Source organism: Pseudophryne corroboree, chromosome 2, assembly GCF_028390025.1.
Source record: "Pseudophryne corroboree isolate aPseCor3 chromosome 2, aPseCor3.hap2, whole genome shotgun sequence".
Classification (NCBI taxonomy): Eukaryota; Metazoa; Chordata; class Amphibia; order Anura; family Myobatrachidae; genus Pseudophryne; species Pseudophryne corroboree.
Genome location: NC_086445.1, coordinates 994384927 through 994405138, shown reverse-complemented (window position 1 = coordinate 994405138; position 20212 = coordinate 994384927). Strand labels below are relative to the sequence as shown.

General features: G+C 49.3%; 1 protein-coding gene across 3 annotated transcripts in view; it reads right to left on the bottom strand.

The window, feature by feature from the left end:
• Positions 1–584: 584 nt before the first annotated feature.
• LOC135050205 (interleukin-10 receptor subunit beta-like) overlaps positions 585–20212 on the bottom strand; it is an 82067-nt gene continuing 62439 nt past the window's right edge. For all 3 annotated transcript variants that reach the window (XM_063956460.1, XM_063956459.1, XM_063956458.1), the window contains exons 2-7: positions 18295–18421; positions 15727–15893; positions 14459–14619; positions 13429–13579; positions 5476–5633; positions 585–5381 (exon numbers count right to left, since the gene is read on the bottom strand). In XM_063956460.1, coding sequence (XP_063812530.1) covers positions 5256–5381; positions 5476–5633; positions 13429–13579; positions 14459–14619; positions 15727–15893; positions 18295–18386 — 855 coding nt within the window. In that variant the 5' untranslated portion in view covers positions 18387–18421 and the 3' untranslated portion in view covers positions 585–5255. The remainder of the gene's footprint in view (positions 5382–5475; positions 5634–13428; positions 13580–14458; positions 14620–15726; positions 15894–18294; positions 18422–20212) is intronic.

Below are 20212 nucleotides of genomic sequence, written 5' to 3'. Positions count from 1 at the left end.
TGTCTGAGGGCCTTTGCAGTATGTGGCATAATGTATAATGGGCATTACTATAAGGAGGAATAATGACAAATAATGTAAGGAGCATGAATCAGGATTACCGGTATTTAATTTTTTTTCCTGTTGTCGCCAATGTCTCGGCGTGCAGGTTGCAAAACGGGTATAAGGTAGTCTTTTCCTGCAACGCCACTTTCAGCAAAGCCACACCCATTCTAATGAAGCCACACCCCTTTTTGGGCGCGGGCGCCTTCCGCGCGCGCAAGTTCTTCACTTTGCTAGTGCCAATTATGAGGGGGGGGGGGGGGCACAGGAGAATTTTTTAGCTTGAGGGAGAAAAATTTCTAGTTACGCCACTGCCCAGTTTCCAAACATCAGATAGCATACAAGTACGAACCTAAAGTGTATAACAACAAGCCTATTCCTGGAACCATTGTATCCAGTGTTTATATATAAACATTTATCAGCTCACTAAAATAGAGGCACTTACTGGAGATGCATATCCGTGATTTACAGTCAGGGTTTCTAAACTGCTTCAATAGAAGCCTACTAAGCAACAGATGGGACTCAATGAAACAACAATCACAAAATGTTTTGAAAAATACTTTTAATATGATAAAAAAAGTTATAGAAAATTTTACAGAAATCGTAAATATAAATTAATATTGCAAATAACATTAAGATGATCACAAGGAGACGATAATTATGCACCTAAGGAGCTAGATCAGGCTTTCAGCCCACATATGGATCTGGTTCATGCTTCTTCTGGTCACCTACCCCTGATTTGGCTGGCAACCCCCTTATTGCAACGTCCCGGTAAACTTGGCGCATTCTTCAAAAATGGATGGGGTTGCACTCTTCACATTCGTTAATTCTCCCATTAACATCTAATCTAGATTTTCAAGACTGCAAGACAAATACGTGGGCACCTCCAGGGACTTCAATAAGTAAACCCATTTCGGAATATGGACTGCTCTGCTGTTCTCACACTGTCCCGGCTTAAAGAGAAGTATCCTCTTTATGTCCCTCTTTTTGTTTATTCCCAAGTCCGTAGCTACATCACCCAATTACTCTCTCAACTTACGCCCACTGGCTTGTCTAGTTCTTTTGATTGTACAGTGAGACTGAGCCCCCGAAACCCATGCCCTACCTCATCCATTTGCTCTCCCACTAGGCGGAAGTTAGACCTTACTAAACTAACTATGTGGATGGCGAAATTAAACACTACCTTTCCGTGGAAGGATCTGAAGGAGGGGGATGCGGTTATGTGACCGGCAGTCGGGAGACCGACGGTTATGTGACCGACGCCGGGATCCCGAATGCTCAATAGCCCGACGGCCTGCATGCCGACCAACAGAGACTATTCCCCCTCCCCTTCCTCCCCCCCGTGCTGGCCATCTAAAAGCCAGGATCCCGCCGTCGGTCACACGAACCCAACCTGAAGGAGGTCATTGGGTTCTGTGTGGAGCTCAATAAACAGAAGGTCTCCTCACATTCCGAAATGCATTATAAATTGCTTCACAGGGCGTACTAAACCCCCAAAAGTACGTTTTCTTACGGAAGTCTCTATCAACTCAAACTGTTTTAAATGCTCCGCTGCTGATGCAGATGTAATGCATTGCTTGTGGAAGTGTCCGGTGGTCCAGACTTTCTAGATGGTAGTCCAAAATTACATCAATATTGTTTTTGGTATATTATTTCGGGTAGACATGAGCTGGGCCTTTTGGAACTACTACACTTTATCATATTCTAGGTGGTATATTTACTCAAGTGAAGGTTTTTACATGTGGAGATGTTGCCCATAGCAACCAATCAGATTGTACTTATCATTTATCTAGCACCTTCTAGAACAGGGATGGGGAACCTTCGGCCCTCCAGCTGTTGTTGAACTACACATACCAGCATGCCTTTCTACAGTTTTTCTATTTGGCCATGCTAAAACTGTTGCAGGGCATGCTGGGATGTGTAGTTCAACAACAGCTGGAGGGCCGAAGGTTTCCCATCCCTGTTCTAGAAGATCAGTTGCCATCCAGCAATGCTACTGGATAAATGCCGTGCCCCATTATGGTTGGCAATTGTCCTGGTTTTCCAGGAACTATTCTAGATTTTAAGATTTGTCCCTAGAAATGTCCCTGTTTTTTGTTTTTTAACAACTGCAGCAAAAATTTTATTTCAGTGGTATCCTCTGGCTCCTATTTACATTGCAAAACGCGTGGAGTCACTGACCTTAGTTATAAAACGCGTAGGAAGAAGAATTATCAAAACCACTAAAGGGGAAAATGGAAGTGATCAACATAGCAATCAATCAGATTCTAGCGGTCTAGTACACTCTAAATAAATGAGAGCTAGAATCTGATTGGTTGCTATGAGCAACACCTCCACTTTTCCCTGAGAGAGAGGGCTTAGACAACCCAGCTCTTCAGCAGTTGTGTATCAACAAATCCCAGCATGCCCAGCTAGGCAGAGTCATGCTGGGGCTAGTAGTTCTACAACAGCTGGATATCCAAAAATTGTCTCTGTTGATTGACTTTGGAATATCATATCGGATTCAGCTAAATTTAAAACGCAGAAAAAGGCCAAAAGGAGCTGTCAAGACTGGATCTGTATAGTACAGATTGTCGAGTTCGTCAGAGGCTGCTCTGATATCATGCGCCCTCTTGTGGTAGCCTCCGCTCTATTTCTCAGGGCGAGATGCATCAAACTTCATTTTGCGGTCAAGCCAGGTTTGGCCGCTTTTTGCGTATGCACCAAGCTATGCATTCTGGGGCTTGGTTGCGGTGGGCAATGCCATGTGCAGACGGACTCCCGGGTCCTGAATCCGGAAGTCCCGGCACCGCAAAGGACAGCTCTTACCGGGAGAGCTGTGCTTTGCTGAAATGTTCATGCCTACATCATTAATAAATGCTGATTACAAGCCATGAGTGGAGAAATGTGCTAATCTTTAGAGAGTGATAGTGTGGAGAGAGAGAAAATACCAGCCAATCAGCTCCTAACTGCCATGTTATAGGCTGTGTTTGAAAGGAACTGATTGGTTGGGACTTTTGGGTATATGTACTAAGCCTTGGAGAGAGATATAATGGACGGAGATAAACAACCAACCAACCAACCAGCTCCTTAACTCCCATGTTCTGTGTTTAAAAAAATAACAGCTAGGAGCTGATTGGCTGGTACTTTATCTCGGTCCACTTAATCTCCATACAAGGCTTTTAGTAAATAGACCCCACAGCCTGTAACATGGCAGTTAGGAGCTGATTGGTTGGCCTATAATGTCCCGATATGCTAAATATGGAAAAACCAACCAATGCAATAAAAACACACAAACGTGACACATATAATAAATGCGATTCCCACAATTAAGATAAAAAGTGAGCTATAGTATAGTTTTGGGGGAAAAAATGAAATGTTCACATTAATGAAGTAAGCCACCCTAATAATGTAAGAAACACTGTAATGTGTATCCCACGCTACCTGCAAAGCTCTGTAGTGTCCGATAGTGGGGATACCCCATGGTCTGACCCAGGCCAGGGGAAAACCCCGCTGCATAAATAAAAGTGCTTTGCCACTCAGGCTTCGTAAAGGACCAGGTGACAATGTTATAAGTGTGTGTGTGGGGGGGGGGAAGATGTTTGGGGCCAAGCCGAGAATTGTGGACATAATGAAAAGAACTCCCAGGACCTTTGGACTTAGGAGGGCAAAAGGGTTGTGTGGGGTAGCTGACAATTCTGTAAAAATTATGTTTTTATGATAAAATCTGTGAGTTTTTTTTCTCTTTTACATCATTTGTTGAGAAACTGTTAGTGCCAGCATGCTCTGCAAGCCATGGGTATGCTGGAGCTTGTTGTACTAACAGTTGAGGATGGGCTGGCCCACAGAGGAAATCCCCGGTGGAGCAGGATCATGGATGAACTTGGGTGCTTGGTTTGTTTCTATGGAAGCTACACCAAGATTAACCCTCCTGCCAATCAAAGTGGGTGGTCCTCTGTCCCCTCCTTTATAAAGGGGCCCTGTTCATGCCCCAGTCTGACACTGACTACAAGCACCTGCATGTCCAACCGTTTAAAAGTGGCCCGGGCTTGCAGGAACCTGTAGTGCACAGTGATAATTATATTTTAATCTTATTTTCACACATGCTGGGGCGTTGGGAATAGCCCTAGTGCTGGCAACATGGCAGGGAACCCCCACACTGCAGGTTTTCCTCATGCAGTGCCACCAGTCCTGGCTGGCAAAGCCTATTGCAGACATTGGCAATATTGTGGGGACTCCATGCTTTTCTTCCCCACAATTTTGCTGTCATCAGCACTAGTGCTGGTTGTATTTTTAGCGGAGGAGGGGGGTGGGGAATATGGCTCTTGTTTACATTTGTTTTACATTTATTTTTATTTATTATTATTATTATTATCATCATCATTGTGGATCTGGCTGTACTCAGGCATAGCCCTTCTCTTCCCCATTCCTCCTATCTAAGCATAGAGAGGCACAAAGAGGAGATACGTCTTTAGCGCATTCCCTTTTACTACTTATGCGCTGTCTGAAAAAGTGCATTTTGCAGGGACAAAAACTTGCAAAAAACATTTATGTCCAACTGTACATGAGCCCCACTGTGCAGCTCATAAATTATAGACTTTTTGTCTGAAGTAATCCGTTTAAGTGTACCTGTTGCCTGCACATACAGTAGTGGAGGCGGCCATTTTGTTGGCTACTGCAATATTCAGCCTGCAGCATCAACATGCTAGGAGTATGTAAGACCATTGTGGCAGGAAACCCATACAGTGCATATTCAGTGCATTCTGATAATAATTGTCCCCCTAGCAGCTTCACCCACTGCCACTGATGTTAACATGTACTCCATGATATTCTGAATTATGCAGACATTTTAAGACCATAGCCAATATAAATGTGAGTGACTTCACTAGGAAAGGAACCAGTGACAGGAAGTACCTCAGACATTAGTGATGCCAGTGCTTCTTAGACAACTGTCAGCCTGTATAATGTATCCATGCTGGTTCCGCCAACAAAATGGCTGCCTGTACGTATGTCCTTGACTGTGACACACATCATCTGAGGTCATTAGGGTTAGTGTCATTCCACACATATGTACAAATATTATTTTGTTGCAGTTAATAAAACATAATTTAACACATATTTTATACAAGTGTGAGACAGTCCACCTACAGTATATCTTGTTGAAAACTTTAGTGGCCATTCTTCACATTCAGATATTCACTTGGCTATGGGGAAAGGTCTCGCCATCCCAGAAAGTGCTAACTTGTCGGCTCCTTGTCGTCTTTCGCTTCCGATACAAACGTCAGCTGCTCACTGCACTCTCCACATTCCTCACTAGGTGGTGTGTGCAGGAATGGAGTACTATAGAACGGCTTGCCTAAATACTGGAAGGAAGAGTATTAAGTTAAGTATATGTTTTCAGCATGTAACATATATCAGTGGCCCTTAAAGTCATACAATGCAGGATAAAGTACAAACCTCTTTTAGATGTTGTGGAAAGGAAAATGATGGGTAAAATACGTAGCGTATCATCCTATATACCTTGAATATGACAAAGCTGAGGACTAAGGTTACAGCAGTTGTAATGAGCAGAGCTCCAACGAACACCACCACTATTTTCAATGTTGATATTCTACCTGTAAATCATATACAGTGTCAGTAGCTGTTGTGTGCGATCATTATACTCTATTCACAAACAACCTTTCAGACAGGAACTAAGCATGCAAATGGAAAACACTTGTTTTAAAATTATTATACTTCAAATAATTATGCAAATACGAACGCAGAGTGCAAAATGTTCTGTGACATTGTCAGGTCTGGGTTTGTTTGTATTCCTGGACTGGAGTCTAGGGTTGGAGTTGGAGGAGAGGCAGCATGCAGGTAGCTTGGTGGCTTTATGAAGTTCTTACCCATCGACTAAAACAATTCAGGTGCTATGGAAGTGGACAGGAAGTGCAGAAGGAACAATTGTAGCGAATGCTGTAGGTCTTTAGAACTTGTAACAACTGAACCAGACTAGTTCATTGACGTAGAAGCTGGTTAGGACCAGGGTGGGGTCTGGGACCGATAGAATACAAGACTAGGATATGAATGAGACTTGGTGCAAACCGAATCGGTGGTACTGAGAGTTTGACTACGGTCTGTAGAACTGGATTCTGGATGAGGTCCGAGAGTACTGAACACCAAGCTGGAACTGGTGGCTTGAGTGACCGGAACATTGAACTGTGGACTGGACCCATAGGTACCAGAGGCTGAAGTTGGAAGCACAGTTCCTGTGCTGAACCCTGGGTTGCTTCCAGTTGTACAGGACACTGGGCTAAGTGGTGTTTGAGCTAAACACCAGACTGGAACCAGTGGGACACTGGGCTGGGACCAGTGGTTCTAAGCTGAACCTCGGCCTGGAACTGGTGGAACTGGACACTGGGTTGGGACCAGTGGTTCTTGGGCTGAAACCGGTAGAACTGGACACTGTACCATAATTGGTGTGAGATGCCTTGGAGAAAGATAAAGTGGAGAAGTTGCCACAGTGGTTCTTGAGCTGAACACTGGGTCTGGAACCGGTGAAACTGGACACCGGGCTGGAATGCCAGCAGTCATATGACCAACACCAGCATACCGAAGTAGAGAATCCCAACAGGGGTCATGTAAGTATGTATACCCTCCTCCTCACCCTAACCTGCCCCCTCCCTCACAGCCTAACCCTAACCCTCCCCGATGGTGCCTATACCTAACCCTCCCTTCCAGCAGCCTAACCCTAACCATCCCCGGGGGTGTCTAACACTAAACCCTAACCCTCTCCCCACAGTCTAAACCTAACCTCCCCCCCGCACCCTACTAGTGACGAGTCCACTCCGATCTCGATCAGAATTCCGGTGTTCGGGTTCCCGGCGCCGGCATTTCCATACATGTCGGGATGCCAGCGTCGGCATTCCAGACAGTGTCAGGATTCCGGCGTCAGCACTCCGACTGGCGGGATGCCGATCTCTAGTGTCCTTAATGGATACCGGGGAGGGAGATGTATCAACTCTTGGAGAGAGATAAAGAGGAGAAGTTGCCCTGCACTGAGAACGGCCAAGTAAAGCAGCGATTAAAAAAAAAAAAAAAATCATCCTTATTAACTCTGTTTCGGAAATCGGCTACTCTAGTTTCCTAATATTCCATACCCTTCAACATGACCCATTCCTTTTGGTACAAGTGCTCTGTTCCTGGACTTCCTTGTCAGTGGCGGCTCCAGAGTTGGGGCTGCAGCTCAGACCAAAAATCAAATAGGGGAGCCACACCAACTGCCAGTGAGTTCCGGCCAGTGATGTTTGGCAGTGTTTGGGGTGGCAGTTGGTGTGAAGAAGGACTGGCCTAGGCCTTTCCACGCTAATTACTTCTGGTGTCATGTGTTTTCATATTACTATGAGACTGGCTTTTTTTGGCATTGGGTCACACAGCTTAAGCATTTCTCCTCTCTCACTATTGGTAGAGTAATCCTTTACAAGGACAAGTGTGGTACCTCTGTAAGAGCACTGTCCTCCTACCATTGAGAGGTCTCCATCAAGAGGTCTCAAGCCTTGGAGAGAGATAAAGTGGAGAAGTTGCCCAAAGCAACCAATCAACTGTTAACTGTCATTTCATAGACTGGGGGGTCTATTTACTAAAGCCTTGGATGGAGATAAAGGGCTTGGTATCAGAAAGAGGATACTCACTGACTGTAGACTTTCTGACCTTGTGTCATTCTTTCTCATTACACCCGAACACCCAAGAGGAAACTCTGATAGGTATGGAAACTAAACCGAAAACATTTATGTGTACAGTGTAAGGATGTGCCCTGTGGGCACATCCATGTTGTGGTCCCTAGCAGGGGACAGCGCTGGGGCAGCTTGTCTGTCCCCAGCGCTTGGTGCGTGGCGGCGGGTGTCCGGTGCAGGGATTACCCTTTTCCCTGCACCGGACAGGAGGCTGCAGGAGGATTTGAATGTCGGCGCCCTCCGGGAGCCAATCGCGGCTCCCGGAGCGGCGACCAATCAGGAAGAGACGCGGCGAGCCAATCGGCGCTCGCCGCGTCATAGGCCCCGCCCCCGGCGTCTGACGTCAGACGCCGGGCGGGAGCCATAAGACTACAAGGAGGCCGCGCCGAAGAGCGGCGAAGAGGAGGAGCCCGCGCGCAGGAGCGCGAAGAAGAGGATCGCGTGGCTGAAGAGAAGACACGGCCGGGAGCAGCGGGGACGGAGGTCGGCGCGCCGGAGCGCAGAAGATCCCAGCGGCGCAAGGAGAAGACCAGACTGGCGGAGGAAGAAGAGGTCAGCGGTCGGGCTCCAGAAAGAAGATGTCCAGCGGCGGCTGGACGCAGGGAAGAGACGGCGGCGCCGCTGGCCAGGACGGGTCAGCGGCAGAAGAGAGAGCCAGAGGCCCCCGGATTAGGTAAGGCCTCAGTGAGGCATCCTGCCCCCCTCCCCTTTTCCTCCCTCGACCACCAGGGACGGGCATTAGGCCCGAGGACACAATTCAGGCGCTAGGCCTGGGCGCAGTTAGGAGTTGGGCCCCCAATATTTGATGAGGTGGTTTGGGCATTAGGCCCAAGCCACCCCACTCATGCGGCACCAGTTAGGCGGGCACTAGGCCCGGGGAACAATCTAGGCACTAGGCCTGTGGCTAATAGAGGGCGTTAGGCCCTAGGGTATTTGTGGCCAAATCAGGGATACGATAAGGTGACCCTGGGCATAAGGCCCAGGTCACCCAACGGGCGGCAAGTAGGCGGGCGCTAGGCCCGTGGGCAAAGTCAGGCCTCGGCCTGTGGGTAGTTAGGGGGCGCTAGGCCCAGCGAAGCAGTGTTTCCCTGAGGTGAGTAAAGGTGGTACTGGGCGCTAGGCTCAGGCCACCCTGAGAGTACGGTAGGTGGGTGAGCTGTGCGGTCCCCACTACTGGGTGTTCTGGGTCGGGTAGATAAAGGGACAGCACCGTTTTATGTTGTAACTCCGATAGTGTGTTATATGTTGTTACCGTGCAGGGCAAAGTGTATGTGTTGTGTAAGTTGTGCATAGTTGTGTTGCACCACACCCACAGAGCTAGTTTGAGGGCTCCGCTGTTGTAGATAGTATAGGGTGTGACACTAGGTCAGAGTTAGGCCCTGCACGGCTGTTTCTCTTTGCCTCCTTACAGGGACCTGTAAGTGGAGAAGATCGGAGTGCAAGACTCGTGACGGTGAGTAGCATCCGTGTACGTCTGTCCCTTGTTTGTCCCCGAGCGCCGGAGTTAGGATTGCTCACGGACGTGAGAATCCCTTTCATCACACTACGTGCGAAAGCGCGAGTGTGTGAAAGCTGGGTAGCTGAGGCTTTGTGCCGGTGATGACCATTCACCCAGCCGGTGAAGGTCGCAGCCACCCCTGGGGTATCCCCTGTTCCAGTGGAAGAAGGGTCGATACCCCCTTTAATGTAAACCATTCTCTCCTCAGCTCGGTCGACGGTCAGCTCCAAGAGGGAATCGCCGTGTCCGGATCCGACTGAAGAATTCCAGGTCCGTTGAAGGTTCCGGTACCTGAAGGTGAGAGAGAGCGGCGCCTGGTGAGTACAGAGTCTACACCTGCACGGCAGCAGGCACCACCACACGCACCGCACCTCTCACACTTGGCGTAGTCGGCAGGATCAAAGAGACCGGATCACGGACACGATGTGGAACGCCACCAAGAAGACCTCCCTGCGGACGGCTCCGGAGAAGACTCACCCCCGGACGTGTGCGGACCAGAGCGACTGGGTGACGGTGTCTGGGGCAGACATCCTGAAGATGGTGCAGCGGTCGGTCCAGCGTGAAAAAGAAGAGCGCCGGGAGAAGGGGCGCAAGAAGGCCGCTGTGACGCCCTGCAAGAAATGTCGGCAAACAGGTCACTTTGCCGACGAGTGTACTTGGCGAGAGACGTCCCCAAAGAAGGTGGTCCAGGAAGCGGACCGAAGACGTCAGAAGGGCCAAGCGAAGAAGGAGTCCTGGTGTTTGCTCTGCGGAAACTACGGGCATGAGCACAACAGTTGTCCTTGGGACGAAGAGTTGAGCGAAGACGAGGTTGATTCCTGGTGTGAAAACTGTGGAGATCCCCGACATCGGCTCCTGGAATGTCCATGGACGGAAGACAGGACGGACTACGAGGCCACGGTGAAGCAGCTGACGGAATCTCGTCAGCAGCTTTGGGACCGGGTGGCTGCAGAGCCTGTGTGTGCGCTCTGCGAGGCGAGAGGGCATGCGCTTCCCGATTGTCCGTGGAATGAAGACCGGATGATTGCGGATGGTCGCGCCCAGAGATGGGAGGAGGAAACCAGGGAAATGGAGCGGAAGGCCTTGCTTGAAGTTAATTCGCAGGTGCCCATTTCCTCGGAGCCGGAACCAACGGGTGAAGATTCCCCAGTGAAGGAGGTGGACCAGGAACCCGTCTTGGAGAAGGTGGCAGTGGCCCTCCCTTGTTGGAAGTGTCGGCGACCAGGACATGCGGCCAGTGAGTGCCCTTGGGAAGAGGCCGCGGACCTACTCTGTCCCAAGAAAGTGACCCCAGTAAGGCAGAATCCTTTCCCGCATGAGGCGGAGGTGGACGACTGGGAAGTGAAGAGACCACGCTGTGAAGAAAAGCGTGAAGACCCAGTGACTGAGACGTCCGGAATCTCCCCGCGATGGAACCGTCCACGACCAGGACGTGCGGAACAGGAGTGTCCTGGGTACCAAGAGATGCCAGCGGAAGCAAAGGAGTACGCTGAGGAAGTAACGATGCCAGCGGAAGCGAAGGAGTACGCTGAGGAAGTAACGATGCCAGCGGAAGCGAAGGAGTACGCTGAGGAAGTAACGGTGCCAGCGGAAGCGAAGAAGTACGCTGAGGAGGAAAGTAATACCCCAGTCCAGATATCGGAGGAGGACTCGGACTACGGTGGGCTGTCCGCCGACGAATCCCTCCCAGAACAGATGGAGGACGACTCTGGCGTCGGAAGCGCCGACGAGAGTGACTGGCAGGATCGGGTGGAGTCATGCTCCCAGTTGAATGCCCTCCGTGAAGAGGAGGAGATAGTCCTGGAGCAAGAGTACCTGCCGGGAGTGCCGAGATGGACCGACGTACGGGGACAGGACTGTGATGCCGTGGGAGGACCCGTTCCAGAGGAAGACACAGGACATTTGGAGATGCCCCACGAGGAAATTCGACATGTGGTGGCTGTTGCCCGGGAGGAAACGGATGCCCCGGAGGATTCCGCTGTTGGGTGGTGGTCGATACCACACCCGGAAGACAGGGACGAAGCCACAGACGATATCGGAGGCCAAGAGTGGGTGACTGTTGTCCCCGTGGAGGAAGATTCCCCTTGGTGGCCAACGTCAAGCGACCGTGAGGAGATGCCACTCCCCCAGAGGATCCGCCGATGGAGGTCAGGAGGACGTGAGAGGGACCCGGAGCTGGAGGAGGAGGGATGTGGGGTCACAGCTGGTCCAGGCTGGGCCCCCGAATGCACCTTCGCCGGAAGGACCTTGGATTTCCCTGACCCGCGGACAATGGAAGTCGTGAGGAACTTTGTAGGGACTACAAAGGAAAAAGGGGGGGGGAATGTAAGGATGTGCCCTGTGGGCACATCCATGTTGTGGTCCCTAGCAGGGGACAGCGCTGGGGCAGCTTGTCTGTCCCCAGCGCTTGGTGCGTGGCGGCGGGTGTCCGGTGCAGGGATTACCCTTTTCCCTGCACCGGACAGGAGGCTGCAGGAGGATTTGAATGTCGGCGCCCTCCGGGAGCCAATCGCGGCTCCCGGAGCGGCGACCAATCAGGAAGAGACGCGGCGAGCCAATCGGCGCTCGCCGCGTCATAGGCCCCGCCCCCGGCGTCTGACGTCAGACGCCGGGCGGGAGCCAGAAGACTACAAGGAGGCCGCGCCGAAGAGCGGCGAAGAGGAGGAGCCCGCGCGCAGGAGCGCGAAGAAGAGGATCGCGTGGCTGAAGAGAAGACACGGCCGGGAGCAGCGGGGACGGAGGTCGGCGCGCCGGAGCACAGAAGATCCCAGCGGCGCAAGGAGAAGACCAGACTGGCGGAGGAAGAAGAGGTCAGCGGTCGGGCTCCAGAAAGAAGATGTCCAACGGCGGCTGGACGCAGGGAAGAGACGGCGGCGCCGCTGGCCAGGACGGGTCAGCGGCAGAAGAGAGAGCCAGAGGCCCCCGGATTAGGTAAGGCCTCAGTGAGGCATCCTGCCCCCCTCCCCTTTTCCTCCCTCGACCACCAGGGACGGGCATTAGGCCCGAGGACACAATTCAGGCGCTAGGCCTGGGCGCAGTTAGGAGTTGGGCCCCCAATATTTGATGAGGTGGTTTGGGCATTAGGCCCAAGCCACCCCACTCATGCGGCACCAGTTAGGCGGGCACTAGGCCCGGGGAACAATCTAGGCACTAGGCCTGTGGCTAATAGAGGGCGTTAGGCCCTAGGGTATTTGTGGCCAAATCAGGGATACGATAAGGTGACCCTGGGCATAAGGCCCAGGTCACCCAACGGGCGGCAAGTAGGCGGGAGCTAGGCCCGTGGGCAAAGTCAGGCCTCCGGCCTGTGGGCAGTTAGGGGGCGCTAGGCCCAGCGAAGCAGTGTTTCCCTGAGGTGAGTAAAGGTGGTACTGGGCGCTAGGCTCAGGCCACCCTGAGAGTACGGTAGGTGGGTGAGCTGTGCGGTCCCCACTACTGGGTGTTCTGGGTCGGGTAGATAAAGGGACAGCACCGTTTTATGTTGTAACTCCGATAGTGTGTTATATGTTGTTACCGTGCAGGGCAAAGTGTATGTGTTGTGTAAGTTGTGCATAGTTGTGTTGCACCACACCCACAGAGCTAGTTTGAGGGCTCCGCTGTTGTAGATAGTATAGGGTGTGACACTAGGTCAGAGTTAGGCCCTGCACGGCTGTTTCTCTTTGCCTCCTTACAGGGACCTGTAAGTGGAGAAGATCGGAGTGCAAGACTCGTGACGGTGAGTAGCATCCGTGTACGTCTGTCCCTTGTTTGTCCCCGAGCGCCGGAGTTAGGATTGCTCACGGACGTGAGAATCCCTTTCATCACACTACGTGCGAAAGCGCGAGTGTGTGAAAGCTGGGTAGCTGAGGCTTTGTGCCGGTGATGACCATTCACCCAGCCGGTGAAGGTCGCAGCCACCCCTGGGGTATCCCCTGTTCCAGTGGAAGAAGGGTCGATACCCCCTTTAATGTAAACCATTCTCTCCTCAGCTCGGTCGACGGTCAGCTCCAAGAGGGAATCGCCGTGTCCGGATCCGACTGAAGAATTCCAGGTCCGTTGAAGGTTCCGGTACCTGAAGGTGAGAGAGAGCGGCGCCTGGTGAGTACAGAGTCTACACCTGCACGGCAGCAGGCACCACCACACGCACCGCACCTCTCACATACAGTGCTGAGTATACCTTATTTTCTGTGGAAATTCTAAACTAAAACTTAGATTTCTTACCGTCACTGGTGGTTTTCGCACAGACCACTGGGCTGAACTGGCCGGCTCTGTCATATTCCGTTTCATACCCTTGGACTTTAAGACAGTACGTGGTCCATTCATCTAATTTGTTCAAAATGTGGATGTTTTGTGACGTGTTGATGACTGTAACCTGGAAAACGTTTTTTACACATGAATATATATAGAATATTCTATAGTATAGATTACAAGACGGGAAGCAGAGAACATTAAACTGTGTTGGGTTTATTCAGGTGTGTTGGAAAATCATCTCAATGACTCATTCATCTCATTAACTCATTCATTGCATGTGTACTATCATCTGTCTGCGCTTAGTATGGGCTGGTGATCATTGCGACACCTGAACAGGCTGGCCCCATGTATGGCTAAATGACTCACTTGCTGACTATGGGCCTAATTCATATTTGTATGAGATTTTCTAGGCTACAGAACTGACAATGTCAGCAAGTGAAGCTGCCACCCAGGAATGAAAAGTGACGTTAACTGGATCTATCGCAAACTCATTCACAATTGCGTACACATTCTCAGTCTATGCGCAAAAACGAGGAACATCGAGAGTAAGAATAGACCTATGGCTACTCAGACTGGGCACGGCAGTAGCGACGCAGGTGCCATGTTTTTGTACGTATTACCTCACAGCTGAAGGCAAATACACGCCCCAAAAAACAGCCATGACATGCCTGCATTTTTCCAACCACTCCCCGTTAACGCCATCAAACGGTCACTTCCTGTCAGTCACTTTCCCTGAAATCCTCATTGTGAGCGAGACCGTAGCAGCACCTTGACGCATGCACAGTGCGATCACAGCACATGCTCAATCTGCCGATAAACGCTCTGATGCGTGGACATCTGCCATTGCGTACAAACATGAATTAGAACCAATGTGCATTAATCAACCACGTCAGGTTTTTGGGCAGCCATATGTAGATCCAAGATGCTGAATTATAGATATACATCACATCTGTAAAAGGAGCATGCCCCACCAGCAATTAGCAGTTACATGATTACTTACATGTGCAGGCTCTAATTCCTTCCAGTATGCTATTCTGTACAGAAACTTGTAGTATTTATCCATGAATAAAGTACCATCAGATTCCACACTGGGACCATAGATACTGACATCCAGATATCCGGACCTCGAGGAGACTTTTACTTCTGGTGGGCCGATAATTGCTAGAAACAGAAACAGCTTTCAGCTCACATAGGGGGAAGATTAATCAAAGCGTGGAGAGAGATAAAGTACTAACCAATCAGCTCCTGTCATTTTACAGCCTGTGTTTGAAAAATGACAAGTTGATTGGTTGGTATTCTATCTCTCTCCCAAGTTTTGATGCATCTCCCCATAGTATTATTTTTGGTTTTGGATGGTTATATATCTAGGGCACTTTTAGGCCTGTGCTGGCAGGAGCATCTAGAATAGAGCTTTTCTAACTATTAATGCCTTGAGCACTATGTTCAGAATAAGCCACATAATGGAGGCGGCCATTTTGGATGTGTAACCAGACAGAGAAATCACAGGAGGCAGGGATAAGTCGGTTCCTTGTATGCCTAATCCGTGCTCTATGGCTAAGCGTTCTCTAACAAGCCCATTTATCATATCATAATGAGGCCTATGAAACTACTAAGAGCCAAAGCCTCACACATGATAGTCAGGCCTCATGAATATTAGTCAGGCCTCATGAATATTAGTCAGCCTCACTGATGTCACTGGTTATTAAAATCAAAATGGATTTCACTATTCCTGTAAATAACCTATTTTAAGTCATGGGGGGTGATTCAGAGTTGATTGTAGATGTGCTAAATTTAGCACATCTACGATCAACTTCCCTGATATGCAGAGGGCCTCCCCGCACAAGTACAAAAGCATTGCACAGCGGCAATGCTTTTGTACTGGAAGAGTAGCTCCCAGCCAGAGCAGCTCCTCTGTGCTGGCAGGGAGCTACTCGTCACTGCCTGGGTCGCAGCAGCTGCGTGTGACATCACGCAGCCTCTGCGGCCCACCCCCCAAACGGTCCGGGCACGCCTGCGTTGCCCGGACTGCGCCCCCTAAACGGCAGCCAAATGCTGCCGGCCCGCCCCCTCCCGCCCAGTGACCGCCTCTGTCTGTCAATCAGGCAGAGGCGATCGCTAGCTAAAGAGAGCTGTCGGCTGTCTGGCATACGCCGGCGCACTGTGGCGCCGGCGCATGCGCAGTTCACACCCGATCGCTGCTGTGCAAAAACGCACAGCAGCGATCGAGTCTGAATCACCCCCATAGACTCTATAAAGAAGACCACTTACTTTGTGTGTAGGGGTCAAAGTGTATCGTCGCCCAGTCTGATACTGCGGTGTCATTTACTTCCATTCTCACTCGTAAATAAGACTTGTATGAAACCCTCGTCAGGTCGCAGTATAGCTCACTAGTGAAACACACGTCTGTATAGGTGACCTTCGCATTCATCACATCCCTGAAAAACGAGAATGTTTCCTATTATATTGCTGGCAGGATATTACTTACTGTATTGCACTAATTGGGGTTCCCCGTCACTTTACGCAGAAAACGACACCAAAAAAAGTAAAAGAACTCATGTCGACCTTTTCATGTGTCAACCATTTTCATGTGTCAATCATTTGTCCATGTTGACCATGTCAATGTCGACCAATAGTGGTCGACCTAATGAGTTCCGACCTTAATGTTGTCGACCATTCATACCGGAACCTGCATTACCACACACAAAAATTTTTTCCTTCAGGTGGGCCATCCTCATAGAGGTCTGTGATAGAGAATGCGGCCTAGGGGCTGTGCTCCTGCTCGGAGCCTCACTGGTTATCAGCTGGGGCTCGTGAGAGTAACGATGAAGCTTCAGTAAAAAGTACTGCGCGGTGCAATAACGGGTTCATCATTTAAGAACAATATTTTCCATGGGAGTAATGCTCTTTTCTACCTCTCAACATTAAGGGCGGGATGTACTAAAGGGATATTGCGGCCAAAAATCAGAAAACTGCCATTTTGGAGTTTGCCCACATTTCCCATATGTACCAAGCTCCAGCGTGGGATGCATTATTTATGTGGCGTTACCAAATAGAAGCCTATGGGCTTCTCTCCGCAATTCCCCCTGAGAGGGACGCAACCGGATCCCTCTCAGCACCCCCAATAAGTTGGATAGTATGCTCTAAAGTGGACAATGGATGCAGCCATTTTGTGTACTGACATCATTGGGGTACAGCTGCCCGAGTGGTTGTTGGTTCCCATGCTTGTGAATGTTGCTTCAGCTCTCAAAATGGCTGCCCTCGACATAAAAGTTGCATTAAGATAAAACATTAAGTTGTGTAAAATAATTGAATGTTATCTGTATTTTCCTTCTCCACAGCCAGCTATCTACAAGTATATAGCAACAGCTAGCCTCTGACAGTAATGTACAATACAGTATGTATATTTTTCACAATCCTCACAGTGGAGTTGCAGGTTATGATCAGAGGATGGAGTGACGTGACAATCTTTGCATACTATTTTGACCTAAAAAGATTACAGGGGTTGTTTTTGTGTATTCAGACATGGGGAGATTTATCAAATCTTTGAGAGAGATAAAGTGGATAGAGATAAAGGGGAGATGTATCAAACATCGGAGATACATAAAGTAAAGAGAGATAAAGTATCAACCAATCAGCTCCTGTCCACACAACAGTTAGGAGTTGATTGGCTTGTATTTTATCTCTTTCCATTTTAATTCTCTCCTAGGCTTAGTACATAGCCTCCAAAATACCACCCAATCAGCTCATAACTGACATATTTCAAACACAGCCTGTAATATGACAGATGCTGATTGGTTGGTTCTTTAACTCTTTACACTTTGTCTTTCTCCAAGCTTTGATAAATACTGTATCTTGGCGCTGTATAATGGTAATAATTAAGGGAAATATCCAGCGATATCTCCACCATTGCTGGGTCTCCTCTGCTCACATTGGTGCTTCTTCGGTCATTCGCGGCTTTGGAGGATCAGTGCCGCTCTCAGTGTGCAAAAGGTAATACTGTCCCTGTGCATGGTGCTTCCTTTTGGTGTATGGACCAACAGTTCCGTAACTCATGTGAACCACACTGGGACCATACATTCCATTAAGGTGTGTTACGTCTGCTGGATAATTATATGCTGCAGTGACTGGATATTTTAGCATGGACACTAGTGCTGAGGTGGGGGGTTGGGGGTTGGGGGGGGGGGGGAGCGGAAACAAATTTCAATTGCATTTTATTGCAACTAACCATTGTTGTCATTGTATTATTAAATTTTTCGTATATAAATTTGGAGTCTTGTGTCGTCACTTAATAGGAAGCGGTTCTATTTTGGGAATAACCATAGCGCAGTGATATATAGAATATATAAAAAATACCCCTTTTACCACAGCACCTCAGTACTGGGGACAGCAGCTCTGAAAAGCAGTTGTCCCCACGATCAGTAACACTGCTACTTCTGTAGTGATATTTTCTGCTGCCCGTCCAGTCTTGTGCGCATGTGTGACCTCAGGTCACGCACGTGCAAGGCCGTAGGGCACTCAGTGCAGTAGTGGAGGAGGGATCCACTGAGATCCCTGTTCACAACCCAGTAGGAAGTTGTGAACAGGGATCTCAGTAGATCCCTCCAATAGGAAGAGGCAGGGCTTCTGAAGAGGGTGTTGAGTCCCGCAAGTAAACTCCAAAAACTTGAAGTCTTCCTAGGCGGCCCTGTCAGGCCCCTGATAATGAAACTAGCGCTTCAGCATGTGCAATGGGCCAATATCAGATAATGAATAGGCCCCAAGATTTGATAAATCTCCCCCATGAGCAGATAATGACATAATATTAAAGATGAAAATGAAGAAACATTTAGCACGTACTGTTTATACTGCACCCTGTATGTCACATTGTCGTCACCCAGGCCAGAGGACAGGTTCCACCGTAAAATGTTCTTGAAGTTCACAGAATCCATGGTGAGACTGACCGGCGCTGGTAATTCTCCAAAACCTGAAGTGTGCACAAAACCATTAACAGATCATACTGCAGGTGGTGTTATATTACCCGCAATATCCAGATGTGAGCGACTCTTGATATAAACGCTATATATTCTGTAGATTAACTTTCATCCCGTAAAAGGTCCAACATGCTTCTTCATAACTAATTTTTTTTGCTTTATATGCATATTATCCATGCTGTTGCTATCAGTTACAATTACAGGTTGCTACCAAAATACTGTTTCCTTAGTAAATTAGCAATTAATATTAAATTATGGTTAGGGCTGTGTAGATAAATGCTGGGAAGGTGACAGGAGGAGACATCAGTAATAACTAATTGATTGATTGATTGATTGATTGATTGAATGATGATTCGTAACAGGGGAGAGGGTGATAATGAGCCCTATTGGTGGTGTAAGCACTTGTTCCCCATAGTATTTTATGCCAAGGTGCACCAAAACCAACTTGTGGTTTCTCATGGCCCACTGATGACATTGCGTAACAGTGTTGGCTTTTGGTTGTGGGATAGCTACATCTGAGTGGATAGAACCACCTGTCAGTTCACCAGCACTGCGGGAGTCTGTCCCTGCAGCGCTGCTATAGAACCACACAGAGCCGCCTGCCAGTCCAGCAACACTGTGGGAGCATGTCCCTATAGCCAGGGTCGTCTTTTTGTATGGGCTCAGCCGCTCAATGGACAATTGCCCAAGGGCCCCAGGAGTATAAGGGCCCTAGGCTGATAGCTGAGGATCCCCTCTTTCCCAAATACCAGATTTTTGAAAATTGGCACTGGGGAACCAGAGATATCTGACTTCTATCCCCCAAGCCTGTTAATTGCTTTTCCAAGCCAGATATCTTGGGCTCTGTCTGACTTACAGTTTTTCTGAGGATATACTCCAAAAGCTGTGACTCTTCCCTTTCGGTAGACACTGGCAGCTTGTATCTACTATGGCCACAACCAGAGATATCAGCCTTCAAGCAGCTGGTCCCTGCTCCAGCTCCACTCGCCTGGTATGCAGTTTTATATTTTCGTTAGTGGATTGCTCTGGCTCCTGAACTCTGATCCCCATGTTCCCAGTCCCTCCTGAAAGTTGGGACTCTCTAGTTTTTTTTAAATCCCATTTAAAGCTAAGAAATCTATTTCCAGGAACTATAGATATCTGCAGTCAAGCAAGCTGCCCTCCCACCGGAAAATTATAACTATTAAGCCCACTCAACTATCCACCCCTCCCCTATGTATCAAACACCTCCTACCACTCTTGTAGTCATGTACTAGGGCCGCTTCATTCAGCCTAATGCCCCCTTATACAGTTTAGTGTTCTCACTCCCACCCCATCTGTGCAGTAAAGGAGTAATTAGCAGAAATTACTGCTCCAGGTCCTACATGCTGAGCGCAAGATAGAAAACCCCCACCGCCCGCTGGACATCAAAGGTGCCGCTCACCCCTACTGCTGGAGGATGGGTAGGGGCCTCAGTGCATTGCTGTGCCCAGTCGCCTACACTGCTGTTAAGACGGCACTGCCTGCTATAGAACCACACGGAGCCGCCTGCCAGTCCAGCAACACCAGGGGTTAATAAAGTGAGCCGGAACGGGGCGGAACTGCGTTCCATTAGTGCCACTTGGAAACGGAACACAGTTCCGCCTCCTCCGGCTCACCTAAACCGATGTGTGCCCGGCACCGCAGGGAGATGTCGGGCGCCCACTGAGATTGTGTTACCAGTGGGCGCCTGGCTCTCTCTCCACAGCGGAAGCCAGCAGGATTCTCACTACTGAGCTCCGGCTTCCGGCTCTGTTAGTGTGCGT